The sequence below is a fragment of the Solenopsis invicta genome, chromosome 10, assembly GCF_016802725.1.
Source record: "Solenopsis invicta isolate M01_SB chromosome 10, UNIL_Sinv_3.0, whole genome shotgun sequence".
Taxonomy (NCBI): Eukaryota; Metazoa; Arthropoda; class Insecta; order Hymenoptera; family Formicidae; genus Solenopsis; species Solenopsis invicta.
The window spans coordinates 14,747,411-14,766,815 of record NC_052673.1 but is presented as its reverse complement, the minus strand read 5'-3'; the positions used below and the strand labels follow the sequence as shown (position 1 = coordinate 14,766,815).

The 19,405-nt window shown below is 42.1% G+C and overlaps 2 protein-coding genes across 2 annotated transcripts in view; one reads left to right on the top strand and one right to left on the bottom strand.

Moving 5' to 3' along the window:
* LOC105203917 (phospholipid scramblase 2) overlaps positions 1–19,405 on the bottom strand; it is a 129,500-nt gene that overhangs the window by 73,358 nt on the left and 36,737 nt on the right. The window lies entirely within an intron of this gene.
* The window catches only part of LOC105197054 (muscle-specific homeobox protein tinman), a 54,375-nt gene continuing 46,047 nt past the window's right edge, over positions 11,078–19,405 (top strand). Inside the window, exon 1 of the mRNA XM_011163256.3 lies at positions 11,078–13,139. Coding sequence (XP_011161558.1) covers positions 12,008–13,139 — 1,132 coding nt within the window. The 5' untranslated portion in view covers positions 11,078–12,007. The remainder of the gene's footprint in view (positions 13,140–19,405) is intronic.

Genomic DNA, 19,405 nt, shown 5'->3' with positions numbered 1-19,405 from the left:
AGTTACATAAATCTCCTCATTGAATGGGCCTAATTATTGCCGGAGGGTCGCCGAGCCGAGGGGGCAGATCGCTCGCTCTTCCGGGGACTTATTGTCAGTCTAGTTTAGGGCAGGTCCACCACGAAGGGCGTGTATATACCCTTAAGGCCATCACAAATCCCTCTCGCCCCCTCCCATGTACCCCCTCGCTCTCCTCCCATCTTTCAATCGAGATGCCTCGTAACGTGTTCCTCGGCAAAGACTGCTCAGGAAGAATCAAGTAGCTCTCGCGCACGCCCTTAATCGAGAACATTATCATGCTAATACATCGCTGCGAGCGTCCTTGCGTACAACGCTTAATGATTTCTCGCGGTTTTTTCGATGCAAATTATTCGGGTATAGAATTTAACGTTGTACTTTAAGATTGAAGAGGCTTTTATCTTTAGACGTTTCGATCAAAAAAATTATCGTCACATTCATAATCTTTAATGTACAACAAATTTCTCAATGGTAGATAAATAATGTAAAAGAATTGGATATTTAATGCATGTTTTATATATAGTATTTGTGCATAAAAGATAAATTAAAGTTTAGTGCTACTGTAAAAAAAAACCCGTAGAACACATATTTTGTTATTCGCGAGAGAAGTGCACGAGGTGAAAGAGTTGTATGAGTAAAATATGCCGATTTTGGCCTTCGAAGCGTAAAATATTGCAATAGCAAAATATTTTTAATGAAAGGAAATCTGTATATATATGTAAAGCAGAAAAATATAATATTTTTACGTTTTACTATCAAGAAAACGCAAATTTGTTGAATTTTAACAGTAAAGCTCAACAATAATTTACGGTACTTGATACTTTTAACAACTTCATACGCTGATTTTAATACTTCCCGACAAATAAAAAATTTTTTAAAGCCAAAATCAGATTCAACAGTTCGAGAACTGGAATAAAGACATATCGTTTTTATATTTTTTTTTCCAATGTGGGAAACAAGGGCCGAGTGTAGCATGCTTAAAACGCGATTGCGACAAAATGGCAACGGCAGTTGCGTAAAATCGCGGCAGGATTTGTGGAAGGCAGAACGGTGAAACCTCTAGGTCGGCCGGAGTATCGCGAATCGATCGGACTCAGAGAGAGTTACGCTCGCAAATAAACGCCTCCGGAGGGCCGAAGGAAGCATCGCCATCGTCGTCGCGTTGTTACCGTCGTGCGCCACGATGGAGCGAAGGCTGCTTGCGGGCATCGAGCGCCCGCTTCGTCTGCTGCCGATGGGTCGTCGAGCCCACCCATAGATATTGCCCGAAGTAGGCAAGCATGCCTAATGCGTTCATCGAGCACGTCCATAGACGGGGCGAGCCAGGAAGAAAGCCAGCGTAAGCGTACTTGGGGGATCTTTCATCAATTTGGGATTTACATGTCACGACTCCAAGCGATTTGTCGCGCGCAGGTCAACCCGTGTGAGCGCACAAAAACCAGAGAAAATCAGTGCAGAAAAGCTCCTCGAGAATCGCCGATAGACTCGTCGGACTTGTCTGAGACGTGAAAGAGCCTTGATTGCTGCGTGAATAGCCAGATTGATGGTCGTAAGCCATTCACGTTTGTCTGTTAACGCGCGCGCGCGCATTCGGATTGAAGCAAATTTCCGGCGACGATATTATAACTTTTCATTTAAATGAGATATAAATGAAACGTTTATCTTCAAAAAGTGCGTTGCAGCTCTATCGGTTAAATATAATTGTCCGCTCCTAATCACGCACGAATATCGGAGGGAAATATTTTATCTGAACGAGACTATTTTATTAGCACGTTCACGGTTTCGCAATACACTTTTGGGTATCGAGTTTTACGTCGTATTTCAAGATTAAACTCGTAAACGGAAAAACTGGTGTTATCGATCCTGTGTGTTACCAGAAGATGGAATTTTGCAGTATCTGTGACGAAGACGACATTCAATTTGTCACCTCCCTAGCTGTTCTTCCATCAGACGTTCTTAGGCTATATCGAATCACTTCCGGACGATGAAGCACGACTCGTCCCCTATTCTCTCTCGTTTTTCTGACGGTAAGAAATCTAGACTAGGGTCCGCCCTCTCAATAAGCGACGTTAGTATTTATTATTCAACATTAGAGCCGCAACATTAAAGCAAAAAAAAAGTTAAGAGAAAAATAGATGTAATATTAAAAACAAATTAATTGTAAACACGTGTACGCGTGAGATCGTTTTAATATATAATTTGCAAAAATATATGAATTGATCATTAAAAAAAAATATTAATCAATTTTTGTCGAAATCAAATCGACAAAAATTTACTAATGTTTTTCAAATGATAAATTCGTATATATGTAGATGTATAAATGATTTTCATGCATTTAGAATTACCTATTTTAAATTATCAACTTATAAATTCAAACATTTTATTGCTTTTACAGAGGTTTTGAGAACTGCTATCTGCGTTTATAAAATTTTATGCGATTTATTGTTAGTTGTATAACGAATATAAATCTCAAAAATCATTTACATTATAATCACGAAGATGGCTGTTGACAAGACACAAATTAAAAATTATACAAATTTCAATATGTAGAATTAATGTGCATAGTTCAATAAACTATTCTTTTAATTAATTGCAACTAATGCTTTAGTTTGTTCAACTATGTACGTTAATACTACATATCAAAACTTGTATAGTTGTTACTTTTATAATCGTTGCTATTTGTTCTTCGAGTACTTGATATTAAAAAATGTCCAATTTACATTCAGAAAATATTCCCATAGAAATTTGCATAAAAATTGTTATTATTAATCAACGTAGATGTGTAAACTTGTGACATCGACCGATATCAAAGCCAAAATTGATATCATAATCTCTTCAAAATAAATTACGTATATAAAGAAACAATCTTTCATTTTCTTAAATCTATTCAAAGTTAGATTGTGTAAGGAATAATCACTGTTTACGGTTGCAAACCTTTTTTTTTTTAAATTGATGATCGCGAATAAGTCAGATTTCGTAATGTAAAAAAAATTGCCGCGTTGCGGCGACTCTTGACAATGAAACTTATTGGCCAACTTTGAAAAGTGCCAGAGTCCCTGCGCGCAAGCTGGTCCAGAAAGGAAATAGAGAAAAGAGCCCTTTTGCTCATAATTCACGCGAGGTGTTATTTCGTCGAGTTTGTAGTTCTGAGTAAATCTTTTGTACGAGAGTGCTGATCGGGGATCTCTCTCACGACGTATTGTTTCCCATTCGACTCACAGTCGTGCCGCAGCCATCTTCGCTCTACGAGGGTCGCGTGCCTAATAAGTGATGCTTTGGAGCACAGTCACCTTCGCGGAGGTTAACAAAGCCGAGTCGTTTGTTCGATTGGTCGCGGCCACTCAGCCGTATTGTTCGGTCGCTCAAAGACCGCTGGTCATCTACAGGTATTTACCTCGACAGCTAGAAAAGCTACGATCGTTCGCTAGCGCCTTCGATTATCATTTTCTAGCGAGTCTCAATGAACGGGAACCTTTCTTACGCTCGACCCTTGGCCACTTATGTTGGTAAATATAACTTGGGAAATATGATTTGTGTGCAATACGGCAGAAATTGTAAATTGCAGAGCAAAGTAATACATTTTTTTTTTAAATTTGAAATAACAAAATAGCTTCTATAACGATTCTCCTTAGAGATAAAATTTCTAAGGAGAATCATAAAACATATAGACAAAATTAAAAATTTTAATTATGATTTTTACTCTGTAAATTTTTTAACCTTCATCTCGTCTGCAAACTATCTTAGGAAATAATAGCAGTCGATTAGAAATCGGTTTCTTCGAAGATTAAAAAGAAGGGCAACGTCTTCCGGCTCTTTAAAGATTCAATACAAAACAACATATATTTCGTATTATAATCAACTGCAAACACAGAGACTGCCAGTCACGTTCTCGTCTTGCACAAGCTTCGCGCGAGAGATCGGAGCACAGGAGGGGGGAGAGGGGGAGAGAGGAAGGGGCGACGAAAAGCTCGAGACGCGTTTCGCGAGAGCGTGAAAATTTCGGTGCTTTATCGTATCAGCGGCGCGTTCGTCCGCTCGCTCGTTCGAGCAGGCTGGCAGCGGAGGCGCGCGGAGAGGAAGGGAGCAAAAATCCCTCGCGATATAAATCGATTTACGGGGCGAGCGTCAAAGGGCCGCTCGACCAATCGGCTGGCGGACGAGGCGGTGCTCGAGCGGAACGCGCTGTGCCGAGCGAGCGGAGGCGCCGCGCCGAGAGGGAACGCGTTTCGCCGAGTGCGCGACAGGGAGGGTAGACATGCCGGGTACGCGAAGTGGGGCTAGCGCGGCGGGCATGGGCGAACGGCGAGTCGCGCTGGTGGAACCGGCGGAGCTGCAGCGGGGATGCACCGACACACACACGCACCCGACGCACGTTGCATCGTACGCGAAGGGTGGGAGGGGGCCGCCCATGAGCCGTGCCGTGCCGCGCCGTCGAGCCTTCCGCGCCTCCGTGACCTGTCCCGAACTCTCGTCAATTACGACTAAATACACGTATCGCGTCTAATATGGAGGACATAGCGACGGGATGGGCCGGCGGCAGCGCGACGGAGACTTGCCGTCTACCCGAGCGCGATCGAACTCGCTATCTACGCGAGCACGTCGGTTAACGTACTTCTGGAAGGGGGGGGAGGATAGGGTGCACCGCACCGTACGACTCTCTGTCGTTAGCGTCGACTGAACTTCCTTCTCCGCGTCGCGCGGAGTACACGGAATAAAATACTATGCCTGCATGCATCGTGCGACGTGTGCACAAATGCGTACCGCCGGATCTTACCCGGTACGAGGGTAAAATAACTAAGCAGACCGGGGACTTCAGGTAGCACCGAGGTGAATTAGTGCTGTGTTTATACAGGACGCGTCTTTATTTAGCGTCGCGTTTTATGTTAACGCGCTTGTTTGGACAATTATACTTGCCTCACCGGGGGGATCTTTCGTTTCTATGCAGACACATTACGAGAATCGTCCAAATCAGTGATGCGCAACCTTTTTTTTTTAAACCGCTATTTTAAATGGCTATTTTCAGAAGTAGGCAAACTCTTGTGCCCTGCATAGTGTCTACTTTGGTAGTGCATATTCTATACGCATTATGTGATGCGTATTCCGCAGCGATGATCATGCGGCCGCGGGCCACAGGTTGCGCATCACTGGTCCAAATGATACAAAGCTGCGAAAAGCTCTTTTAAAATTTACTTTGCGCAAAGAGCGATCCAACATCTATATTGAAGTTCTAAAAGAAAAAGATGCTGCTAAAACGAACGTAAATATATAAACACTAAACTCAAATCTCCTTGTATTTGCTATTAAGGTGATATTAAAGTGTTATAAACGTCCGAATCAACTTCATAATTAAGAGTTAGTAAAACACGAAGTTTCGAATTGACGAAAAGTAAGAAATATTGAAGTTCATCGTGCATAAAAATAATATTTATACGACTCTCACATAAATTTTCATCGATTTATCTAGCGTGTGCTAAACAGATGCATCGAACCAACCATCACGCGGTATGCGCAAGCGAGTCTGACAGAATTGATCTGAAAAGCGGATAGATTCGCGTCCCAATTTCAATAACGCATGCATGTGATGGCCTTTTGACATTTCGACAAATGTCACGTGTTCACAGGAGAAAGTTATTTGACAAAGGGTTCATAAACTGAGCATGATAGCTAGTAATATTGTATGCGATTAACTTCGTAAATTATTAGAATATGTCATTATACTATTCTTTGGTGTTTTTCTAAAGCTACAAACAGCTACGTGATGGAAACATGAACAACGGCAAAGTTACGATTTCAATAGTGCACGGAAAGAGTAGAGGAGCGTTTTGCTAAAGTGACTAAGAATTTAGCTAACTCGGATCTGTGTGACTAATTTTGTTGAATTATCAAAATAATTACGAAGGATGTTCAATGATGAGTAATGCTGCAAAAAGTTTTGACATTCTAACAATCAGCATCTCACGTAATTATTTGGATAGTGTAGCAAAAATTTATTTTCAGATCTATATCTAGCTAAATTTTTAGATATTTCAGCAAAACTGTTTCTTTCGTATATAATAAATTTTAAACGCATATATAGAAATACAAATATTAGAAATGTTACACAAAAATAAAAAGATAATATTAAGAGTAGATATTAAGACATATGTTTCTTCAGTAAAATTAACATTTAATGTGTTGACACAATTTATTAACTCATATTGGAATTTATGTTTCAAAAGAACATCATTTTTATGTTATTTGTTAATTTATAATCCATATATATCACATAAATTATATTATTTTAATCTTATTGAGCAATTTAATACAAAATATTCAAATGACATAGTCATATAATATTAGCATTAAATATGTGAAACATGTTATACAGTAGAAAACATTTGTATTTATGTTAAAATCAGTTCTTGTTAAAATTTTTGTGTAAAATTTTGAACATACTCGAACATTAATTTAACATAATGTAATTATATTACTTGAATATTTTGTGTTAGATTAATATTCAACATTTAATCAACAAGGTTAAAACGTTACAATTAATGAGATATATATATGGAACATAAATGATCAAATAAAACATGTCTTCACGATGTGTTGCCAAATTGTGTCAAAGTGTTATATATTTTGTGTAATTGATTTTTGTACAATATTTCACACTCTAACATATTTATCTCGTGTTAAAGTGACATAAAAATTTCAGTGGTTTGTTTTCACTTAATTTTCACAAATTTATCAGCTGTGCAATGTAAGGATATCTGTGTCTGCACACTCGCAAGAAGAAAGAAAAAGACGCTATTCTATAATTGAATATTAATAAAAGTATCAAATATCGATCGTCTCGTTACACGCATAAAAGGCAGGCCGTTTTTTTATCGCTCGGAGCGCATACCAACAGACGGCGGCGCGTGAAAAAGAAGAAATTATCAATTAAACGTCGGCCTTTCTTACTTTGTAAAAAATGTCTTAATGTAATCCGCGTTCGCGTGTGGCCCGGGAACGACGAAACTGGTGGCCGCTGGAAGCAATCAAGCGGGACAGAGGGTAAGAAACGAGGGCGGAGGAGACAGAAGGGGAGGAGACGGAGACACACAGGCGTAAACTTTTCTAAAAAAAATCCTCATTGATGGATAGTTTATCGCGTTCCTGTCCCGCCGATGATTCTTTCCCTAAATCCTACCTCCCGCCTTCCACCCCCCCTCGCCATCGGTCACATACGTATACGCACACGCACGTACATCGTCTCTCTCCTCTTTTACTGCACGAGGGTGCCCCCTCCAAGCCTTCCTGGACAACAGAGCCTACCTAAATATCGGGGGATCATGCTAAACGGCGGCAGATCAAAGGGACCGACAGAATCCGGTGGCGAGCTATCATAATAATTAGGCTCGCTCGCGCCTCTTTGTATCGGGATAGAAAAGCCGACGTGGAAGGCCGAGAAGAAGAAGCGAAGACGCAGAAGAAGAGGAAGAAAAAGGGTCGCGGACGGACGGACGGACGAACGAACGAACGAACGGTCCGGTTGGTCGAACTGGCCGGGAAGAGCGGTCAGCACCGCTCCTGCCCGCTAAATTGAACTTATGGGGACTCTAAAAAGATTTTACTGATTTTGGTGAATGAGAGTTTGCGAGCCTCGCAATCGGCGGATGCTCGACCGCCGCCGGCTTTCACACTGGTTTGATTGATTCAATAAATGTTTCTCTACTATTCTTTAATTGCCGGAGCGGTATCGCGTGATGTCGTGTATTAGAATTAAATACAGGGTGTCCGCGAAACAAATAGGCACTTTGGAAGAGCGTGTTCTCCGATCCGTTCGAAGTTCATCTTTCTCGTAGCGAGAGAGGCAGGAGACCAATTGTTTCCCGTATTACGAGTGATTGACAACCAATATTATTATGCCTGTTTCCGAAGAGCATAAAGTCTCACATCTTTCGTATATCTTCGTGAGTGAATTGTGCCTTGGACGAGTTACAACTCGAAGCTTAGTCATTCGGATGCCTAATGTTGAAAATTAAGCAGTTATGAACGAAAACATCTAATCAAGCGCTCGATAGGAAAATAACGACACAAATGCTGAAAGAATTTTTTTTTTTGTGTAGCCTTCCGTCATGCATTTATTTTGAATAGCCTACAGACAGCGTGTAAAATAAAGTTACAAATTTGAGAACATTATTTGGTTATCCTCTCCCATTTTCCCTCTTGACACCTTGATACCCTTTACAATCGTAGAAAACTGTTGACAGGTGGAATTCGTTCCTCAAGTTCTCATATTAATTTATCAATATCAAAAACACTGTTACGAGAGTCGCATCAATCCTACGCGACGTGATTGCCTCCGAGTACCGAGACAATTGTTCCTCATACGCACACGTCGTGTTTACGCGGCACGTATTTTTCAGTTATGCTACTTATGTGAAGTAACGACTATTAATCCGCGGCAATCTAGATAGGCAGGATGTCGGTAGGATTGGATTACACGTTGCATGCAGTCGCGCACAATTTAGTATCGTCGTGTACTGCTAAGCGTGGTAAATTGGTTGGCGCGATTTATTACAATTATCGGTGTTCACATTACAGGCTCGCGAAATCCGCTTCTGTGAAATTTCGAAGGCACGAAAGCGACGAGTCGCTCGGTGAAAGCAAATTGTTTCTCGGTATTATATAAATTCAAATTTGCATCACAAATCGACAGGTAATATCGATTTACGACATATAGAAATGACAGCGACTTATATACTGCGTACATGTGAGGTACGTAATGTAAGATAAACTTTTTTATAGTGACTCTTGCTACGTTTATTTTTATATAATAATGGCAATTAAAACTTTCATTCGCAATTAATAAGTGAAAGTTTTCCTAATAATAGAGCAGGGGGTTAAAAATTGTATTTCACAAATAGTATCAAAGACATTAGTATAACAACGAACGAATAGTGTTCCTACAACATTGAATAATATCCAAATGTGTTTTCATAAAATTGGGGTAAATAAATAATACTATTTTCAATTTTTTTTTATCGTCACGTGACGATTGAAAGTCAAAGAATTTGAAGATACATTCAAAAAATACAAGGTACGCGTATAACGATCCGTCGTCCGTCGGATGCATCTGGTGGAGCGATTCTATCAGCTAAAAACCACGAACACAAAAGAAACGAACAAAAATGAAATGCGCCACAAAATTCAGCGGTCCTCGATTCTGTTCTCTTTAAATTGAAGCTATTCAATAGGAACGTATGCGTACACGCTCGCTTTTTCTTTATTCGTCAATTCGCACAAAAGATCACGGCGACAATAAGCTGCAGTCTGAAATTTCAGTTTTTGTCCACAAAAACTCGTATAAACACTAACTTCAACTCTAATGATAAAAACAATACTCTTATTCGACAATAAATTCATAATTCAAAATTATTAATAATGACTGAAATTAATTACTTCAACTTATAAAAATTTCATGAAACATTGGTAGTCTAAATAGAAATAAAATTATAATTAGCTCAATTTCATATGCGAGATAATTGAAGTTCTAGCACTTTTATCTTTATCTACTTTTTATAAGTGTAATATGTTATTCAAAGTACATCTCAATTTTATTAAAAGAAATAATTAAAATAATTAATTGAAGAAGAAAACAGGACAGAATTCTTACTTGCCTTTCGCGTGTAACAGTTTTTAATCTTAGCAATTTAATGATATTTATAACGGAAAGATAATATCGGGCGATGCTAGTTGTCATCGAGATTACCGCAATTACATTGATAGCTAAATTGATTTTCAAATCGGGTTGTAGATAATAATCTATATGTAATAGACGCGATATTCCTCTATCGCTGTAATATATGGATCAATAATCATCTACGACATTATCTATGGCAGCCATCGTCGTCTTCCATATGTGTCCTTCGACAATTCGACCTATACTCGATAAACTATCTCTGATTCGCTGGAGATACTCCCGCTTGTTGGGTTAACGTTGCAATCTTTGAGATTCCATCGCGTTGAGATTACACGCGAAACAGTTTCTATTTTTCTTTCGTTTATTTGCGTGTTAGTACAAAAAAAATACGGATCTAATTTTTTTTAATTTGATCGTAAAATATATTTTTTTATATAAACTAACATAATTGCAAACTACGTATACGTTTCACGCGTGCAACGACGGCGATAATTTTGTCGCACTGCAACTGGTAGGTATAATTTACACGTCGACATTGCTGAGTTAACTCTGTAAGCCCTACCCCACAAATATATCTTAAAAAAAAAACCTTATCGTTATTTATATCGTGCTGCGTACTTATATTTTATGGTCAAATGACCATGCGATAACACAGGCAAAGTAGAAAGACGTGGATAATAATAGAGGAAGTAACTGACAAACGCAAATTATAGAGATGTTACGCATAATGTATAATGCATAATACCAAGGAGAAGACGAGTTCTCGTCGGTTCCTCGTGTGGAACACATCGCGCGCTATCAGACGTATTTGCGAGCCGCCCGTCTCAAAGTCGTCCGTCCCGCGTGATCGAGAGACGCGGCCGTTAACATCCTGCCCGATAATCCGTTCCCAAGACCCGCTCGCGGCGGAGGCCGAAATCCACGCTCCGGGTGGGACGAAATCACGGTGGGCCCTCGTTAGTCGCCCTCCGCGTCGTGGAGGGTCAGTCCCACGTCATTCTCGAGCGGGAGAACGCGCGTTTCGAGGTGGAGAGAGAGAAAGAGGAAGAGGAAGGATAGCGAAGCGCGAGATAGGAGTTACTTCAGGGTAGAATAAAGAGGGAGAGAGAAGGGAGCAGAGGGGGTGAAAGGAAGGAAGGACGGTCGCGCCCGCCGCGACGCTGCGGGATGTTAAGTACGTCTCGTAAAAATTCCATCCCGTGGCAGCGGCGGCGGCGGCGGCGTCGTCATTTTGCCGTGCCGGCTACGTTAAGTTACCGTAGGCGGGATCAGATCTCGGCCGGCCCACGGGATCCGCCAAAGGGGCGCGTTCTCGCGACGGAGGTGGTACCCGGTGCCGTGGCAGCGGCTTTGAAGCGTACGGCTAGACTCGAGCTGCTCCACCGTCCTTCTACGCGTGCGCCGAGCCGGTCGTGAAGAAAGCGCCTGCCCAACGCCGGCGCCGGGGGATCCCCGTCCACCGTACCATTTCGCGTCACCGGCTTCGACTGGCCTGAGAGGAGGCACCCGGCTGCCTCCTTAGCACCGAAACTCGTTAAACACCGACGTATTGACGTTTCGCGCGCGTATCTCGCTCGCAGCGGGTATCTCAGCGACGCACGGAGTCAGGACGCGTTTTTCTCTCTCTTTCCGTGTGCTGGTGTTCAGTGAGGATAGCGAAGGGAGGAGAACTGACGTTCGGTCGAGTTTCTACTTTCGACAGAAACAGGTTGTCGTCGTTCCGAGGGACATTCGAGGGCACAGAAGCGTTCCACAGCTCGCTCGCTATGAAGCCCTGGCATCATCACATTTTGGTGTCGAGTTGCGAACGGACGACGGCAGAGTTGAGTGCGTTAGAGTGAAGGAAGGACACGAGTCAGCGTTTGACAGAATGACAATTGACTTGATTTCTCTTTCGTGAACTGACATTTAACGGAAGAGATCAGAGGAAGATGTTTCCACGAGAAATAGAAGACGAATCTGGAAGTCAATGATGTGACTAGTGTGCTGGTTTAAACGCGATGACGAAGAATACGAGTGCGTTGACAGGTCATCGATAGCGATAAGTGCGATTGGTTTCGTGACTGTGGCTCGAACGGGTGCCCCCCACCCCCTTCTCCCCCGCGAAGATTGTCGAGAACTCTCGAACATGTTAGGCCAGTGAATGAGACTCGATAGACTGTGTGGTGATCCCGTGAACAGTTTTAGGACGCAAGTGCGTTATCGAAAGAATGCGCGGTGCTTGAAGAGTTAACTTGCCGTGGCCTCGCGACTGGCTCGCCAAAAGCCATCAGGCGAGTGTCTCGAGCTTTTTAGTTTAGCTCCTTCTTACATCCGCGCGGCATGTGTACCACGGAGATGACAGAATCGTACACGATGTCGCCATCGACAACGGTATCTTCCAGCGCCGCGACACCCGGCTGCGTGAGCGGCTCGTCGGCACACCGACGGACGTCGTGCAGAGGCTCGCCGGGTCGAGGAGACGTTCAAGACGACGAGGATGAGATTTCCGTGGGTTGTCCCAGTCCGCTGCCGCTGGTAGTCGCGACGCCCAACACGGAGGACGAGTTGGCCTCCTCCAGGGAAGATTACGCCGATCGTCTGAGTCCCAGAAGAACCTATCCACGAGACTCGATGACGGAGGATGAGGAGAGGGCTTATTCCCGCAACGGAGAATACAGGATGTCGAACGGAAGAACGGGCAGTAGGACTCGTGAGAGCGGTGATTCGGTCACGACGCTCAGGGACGACGAGGAGGACGAGGAGGAGGAGGAGGAGATGGACAGTAGGACCGGTAGCAACGGAGCGGCGGCTGCCGGTACCACGGACGACTACTTCAAGCCGCTGAAACGTCTGAAGATGGTGCAGATGCAGCACTCGGATGAAGAGGATGAGAGGGAACGAGAATCCAATGACCGCGGAGTCAAGTCTTTCAGTATTCTCGATATCCTGTCGCATCGGCCGAAGGCGAAGATCGTCCGTCCTTGGGACACGGCGGATTCCGGCCTCGGCCATCAGCACCGTCATCACCTGCAGCATCATCATCATCATCATCATCATCATCCGCATCATCTGCAGCACCATCATCATCACAGTAGTCATCCGAGTCACGCGACCGGGCCCCGGGATCTCTCGCTGATGGGTATGTCACTCGCGTCTATGTCCAGTTCCATCAGCGAGCCACCTCTCAGCAGCTCCTCGTCGTCCGGAAGGAGCTCCGTGTCGGATTCCGGTAGTCCGGACCCGCTCGCCCATCATCACCATCATCACGCCGCGCTTCATCACGCGGGCATTCATCCCGGCCTGCATCATCCGGCGCTCCAGCAGCCGCAGCAGCAGCTCAAGAGGAAAATGCCGCAGCAGCACGGCTCCCACGCTGGCCAAAACGGCAAGAGGACCACAGGGCAGGGCAGTCCCTTGGACGCACTCTTCCAAATGACCAGCAAGACCTTTGATGCGGGCGAACACAGTCAGGGTAAGCACTCGCAAATTTTTATATCTCTCAGGCTTTTGTTTCTGACCTCTGATTTGCAATGTATTTTGCGAATACGTTTCTGGTAAATTATAGGAGTAATTGTAGGGAAAATTGTATCAAGCTGACGATGATTTTTGAGATACGAGAGCATAAAATTGGCCTAGAAACGAATCTTGTTTATCTTATTCTTCTTTCCATATTCCAACGAAATTTTTAATGTGTTTTATACGCAATTCGTTTAATTATTAATAAACCATTTTGTAAAATTTACTATTTAACCAAATCGATTAATACCCGCATACGGATTTTATCTTATTTTCTATACATATTCTATTACAATTTGGAGATAAATAATCCTTGAAAAAGGAGCATTAGAATAACTTCTTTGTATCTTAGCAAAAATAATTAGTTGATGATTTATTGATAATAATAAATACGAAATTGTTCGAAAAATGATTATCCTATCAGGTGTGATTAGAATAAATGAGAAGAATCAGTTCAGTAATGATACTTATTTATCTCAATCGTTGATCTTCCCATTAAGTAATTCTCGCACAGTAAACTACTGTATTTAATACGGCACATGCATACGTCGGGCATACTATACTTTCCGTGTTTTTTTTTTTATGCGATACAAGTGTTTTACTTTGCGTGATATAAGGCGTTCGCGATCCAAGCGACGGCAACATCACCTAACTAAAACAGTTTTAAGCGGACGAAAATAGGCAGTTTCGAACGTACATTCTCGTTTTTCATTTTTTTTTCGTCTTCGCTTTTAATCGCGACATGTAATTTGAACGTTTACAGCGATACATCGGGGAAAATTGATCGAGGAAAAAATCTCTTTCCTCGAGGAAAAATATTTAGTCGCGATGTTAATCAGCTGTGAAAGAAATGCAAATCACTCGACGATGAGTTCCGGATAATCCAGCCGTGCAATTTCAAGATTGTTTAGAAATACTATCATCGCGTCGCGTTTACATTCCGAGAATTGGCTAAAATGTATGCGAAGACTCGCAAGATCGTCGATTATTCGCAAAATCTATCGGCGGTTCGTGATCGGCGATGAATACGGGTTTTAATTTTGATTGATTCACCTCACGAGAGTTAGGAAGCGTTGGGACCGCGCTCAATTCTTTCGAAAGCGGCACTTTTATTTCACTCCTCTGCAGCCCTGTGGCCTGACGTACGGAACGTTTCGAATTTCGTGGCGCATTAGGTGGTGGCAGGTGCCAAAAATACGAGTCAGCAAACGCTAATCCGAGCTCGCTCGAATACTTAGGATCTGCGATCTTTCCGGACCTGTGCGCCGCATCGTAAGTGACGGGTCATATTCGACGTACAATACCAAACCTTTCAATAAAAACTCGTAGCCAATGAATATTAACACAGTTTCAGACGTGAGTAGACAAACAGGTTGCACAAAAAAAGAACATTTAAACGCGCACTCGAAGGAAAAACACGATGAAAGAAAACACGTGACTTCTGGTATTGAATGCAATTTAATATAATTAAGTGTAAACTGTAATTTGTAATGGCACACGAGGATATAAATTTACGTCTTACACAGTATTTATCAATACGACGTGATTTTGTGAGATTGAAGTGATTTACTCTTTCAATCGTCAATCACTTTAAAGTCCTTGAATCTTTTAGTATTTTTAAACCCGCACCTTTTAAATTAGTTACCTACTTAACCGAACTAATTGCGCTCGTTTATCTAACAATGGGACGCGCTGGCTTAATTAGTTACTGTTAATGTATGTTGATTTAGCGCGCTGATAGCGATTAATAATGGCAAGTAAATAACGAAAAATTACCCGCCATTCAAAAGACGCGCCGTTAACTCGTCCACATAACGTCCCAACGCGATAATGACGAACACACAGGGAGGGATCCTTCTCGTCCGTTGTCCTCCTCGGGTTTTTCGCATGACGGAAATGTGTCGGGTGATAAGTGCCGGTCGAGATCACGGAGTTAAAGACCTGAATCGACGTGTTATGACGATCTTCAACTTTCTATTGATTCCTCGCCCGCGGATCACGCATCTGCGATGTCCCGAAGCGACATGTGAGAGATTACCACGGCACACAACCGTTTCTTCCGTTCTGCTCGGGAATTCTGCGGCGCGTGACACACCTTCGTAATGTCAATAATAATAATGGGCTTGTATGCGAGCGACGACCGGAAATATTTTGTAATTACCCGCAATACTTTTCGCACCGTTCTCACCGAACGAGTAACGAGTCGACAAGTTGTTTCGCTACGTCATATGTATCATATATCGCCACGTTCGTTAATTTGCAATGCCATTACAATTTACGGAAACTCACATGTATGGGCATCAATCTTCTGTAATTTATAATAGTATTTATGCGCGGGAGAAAATTGATAACTAATTTGCTACTGACATTCTACAGTGAGAGCTGTAATAATCATAAAATAACAAGTGTTATTTCATATTTTACTTGAGATGGTTCCTCGTTATTTCATTATTGTCAAAGAATATTAATCCTAATTGCATTAATTGCATTAGTAACTTAATTACATTAAGTTACTTTTATGTCAAAATAAAAAACAAACGTCTAAATTCATTAATTCTTCATGAATCGAGGATTAAAAAATCTAGGCGAATTTTCAATTTCGAATTATTCTTCTTTAAATTCGTACAAAAAAAAATGAAAAACGTTTTAGGTCAAACAATTGTGAAATCGTATTCTGGAATGTCGGAAGAGCGTACCAAAATTTTTTCAGATTTTTTAAAGCCTAGAAATCCTTTCGGAAACACTTTCGGGCACCGATGACCCGGCTAGTGTGGGAAGGTAGCGGAAAAAAAACGTTGGATCACGAAGGGTTAAAATCGTGGACCTTTATAAAAGGAAATTAATGCACGGTGCGAAAGGCGACGCGAAATCACTTGGCGCTTAACACGAGCGCGGCGTATTGCGTTAATCGCTTTTCAGAAGTGCGTTTCCGCGAATGGTACTAATATTAGCAGCGGTCGTTACGAGCTACGCGCCCTAGATGTACCGCAATTAAATGACGAGATTTTTTTCGTACCTCGACGACACGTCTCGCGTTCGGGGGCCACGCTTGCATTTCTCTCGGGGCGATATTATTAGGCATACTCGCGACGTCGATGCCGAGAAGTATTAGCTCTAGGAGGTTGCCGCGACGATTAATGGCGTACGAGGGACAAGTGCGCGATTATGCGATCAGTTTAATAGACAAGTACATCGGTCTGTCGTGTGCCGAAGATCGTACGCATTTATCATTACGTGGATATTAATCGACATCCATTCGATCTCACGTATCAAACATTTTATCGTGGAACATTGTCGTATTCGATGTGCGAAGAGTTTCCAGTGTTTCGATAAAATAATAATATCGTTCAATTTGATGTTTGGATAGCGCGAGTATCCAATTTAACTTTCAAAGACACCTTTGACTGCCGTAGAATAGAAAAATTACTCGCTATCGTATAGATAAATTGTCGTTTATTATAAAGAAACAAAAGTAAATATTCATCGTTGCGCTGTATCGACAGAATAAACGACAAACAAATGTAATTTACATATTATAATCTGTCCATTATCTCTGATGTTACTGCTCATCTTAATAAATTTACGTTTTCATAATTAAAATTAAAATTAAATTACATATGTTCGTTACCTTCCTGTCCGCGCCCTCTCGATATTAAGCGAGCTTTCTCATTCTATGCGTGGTCACGCAAATGTGACAGAGCAACGCAAAAGAAGAAGAAGTGATAAACAATGCAGGGACTCGGCTGTAATAAATTTTTACGCTTCTAGTTCTATCGCGCTACCCTTAAAAATGTGGAAATTTACAGAACTGGAGAGCCCGTCCTCCGTTTTCGACTGTTTAAAAATACGTGACCCTGTTTTCTTCGAGTGCTCCGGCTCACGCTCGTTTTTGTCGGCACCGAAAAGTATTTTTTTTTTCCCCCTTGAGGGTTTTATTTTATCGACCCTACGGCGAACAATGAATGGCGATCACGAAAATGGTCTTTGGAAGTACCACTTATATACGGACAGATGTGGTATATGTCGCTGTACCCTGCACCAATAATATATAAACTTCTAATTTTATGATGATTATTATGGATTTCGACTCTCCGGCCTAGTGATCTTAATCCCGGCGACACTATGGCGAATCCGATTTTGCGACAAAGTGGACCTGCGTTGCAAGAAAGGAAGGGTTTTACGAGCCTTTCCGAGGACGAGTCGAAAAAAGTGCCGACATCATAACGATGAGTTACATCTTCACCTTACGACCGGCGTGCACGACCAGATCTCTGTTCTGTCTAGAGCTTTGTTCAGATTTTCCTTTTCGGCGATCAGGTAATTGGATTAAAGGAAACGTACCGAGCGGTAACCGAGAGAAGATGGATCCGATGTTTGTACACGTGTGCGCGGGATATATGCCTCCCCTCTAATTATCACCAGAAAATCCAATCTACCGAAGGGTAACATTTACATTGATTGTCAAAATAAATACGCACTTCGATAAACGTGTCGGAACGGAAGTACATTCAATTCGAAAGCTGAAAATAATAGGAAACAAAAGGGGTGTTTCGTATTATCGTTGCACATAAATCAGATTTATGTCTAGAATAAAATGTTGAAATTATTAGACAATCGCAGGCTTATGCGGAGAATCTTTTTCTTTGAAAATTTCACTTAACGGTTTCACTTAACGGAAAGAATGACTTTGCTGAAGTATCTGAACATGTAGTTGGATACAGACTTGAAAATAATTTTATTGGATTATCAAAATAATTATGACGGATGTTCAAGCACGATGGGCAATGCTGCAAAACATTTTGATATTCCAGCAATCAATTTGAGAGGCCAAAAATAATTATTTCGACGGCCTAATAAAATGATTTTCAAATCTACATTTTTAGATACTTGAGAAAAACTGTTTTTTTCCGCGAGAGAAATTTCCAATGAATATCTTACATTGTATACACAGAAAAAATTAATATCAAATCAACAATTCATTGTTTCATATATAAGCAAGAATGTAAAATCTTTTTGAAAAAATTTATAATCTTAAGCAGATACAATTTGTTTAAATGGAGAAACTTTTTTTCTTCACATAAGCAAATTATGTCTGTTTAAGATTATAAATTCTACCAAGATTTTATATTCTTGCTTATATATGAAACAATGAATTGTTAATTTAATACTAAATTTTTTTCTATTTATATATAATAAAATCGCGCAAAATCACATCGCAAATGCGACAAAGAAATGTAGAACGACGCGTTATCATGTGTTTCGCGCTGAGCGTTTCTCCTTAGGTGGCATATCGTGATTTCGAGCACACGAGAGAACGAGTTCGATGGTGAGTTACCTTTTTAAAACGCCGCTGCGACGAAAGGACAGTTTACCATCAAGCGCGCGCGCTCTCGTTCGGAGTGTCCCCGATAAAAAGAACGTATTATCCCATAAGACGGGCAGGCACGATCGCTCTGCACACGTATGCGCCCGTGACACGTGTTACGTGCCTCCGTGCGCGAACGAGACGGAGCAGTGTGCGTGGCGCACACTGGGGCCGGGGGTAACGTAATTTTAGGCCTACCTATACACGTGTAATTTATTACGTGGCTCGGGGAGAGCATATGTCTCATTTGCATATAGCGTGATACAGAAAACGCGGCCCGCGACTTCCGACGGTGCGAGCAATATGCGAAAAATTTCAACAAAAGGTATAGCCGCCGCCTCGCCTTTGTCGTGCAGGAGCCGCGTGTCCTTCCTCCGCTTTTTCTCATTCTTTCTCTCCTCGCCGTACCTTTTTTGCCCCGTCCTTCGAGAGGACGTCTCTTTGAGAGAAGACGCGACCGAAGAGTTGCGCAATTTACGAAAGCGTCCCAGTGCCCTATCGCGGCGTGCAATCTGTGCCAACGGGCGCAAAGCTGCATTATCGTCAAGGCCCGCGTGAAGCCACAGTTTTGAGTGGTCCGTATTCATGAGAGAAAAACCATGTTCTTTTTCTCTTCTCCTTCTCCCTCCACCAAACAACCTAACGATTTATTACCTCAAACGAAATTCCTAAAGGTGGATAGATGCGAGTGGACGTTAGACCTGACACAAATTAACGCGAACAAAGAGATTTTTTATTCCTATTGAGATATCGCCGCCGGATTACCATGTCACTTCTCCTTTTGTGTGCTTCTCCGATGCTCTCCAGCAACATCACATTTGCGTGACCGTGAGGTAGAATAAGAAGGCGATTGGAAG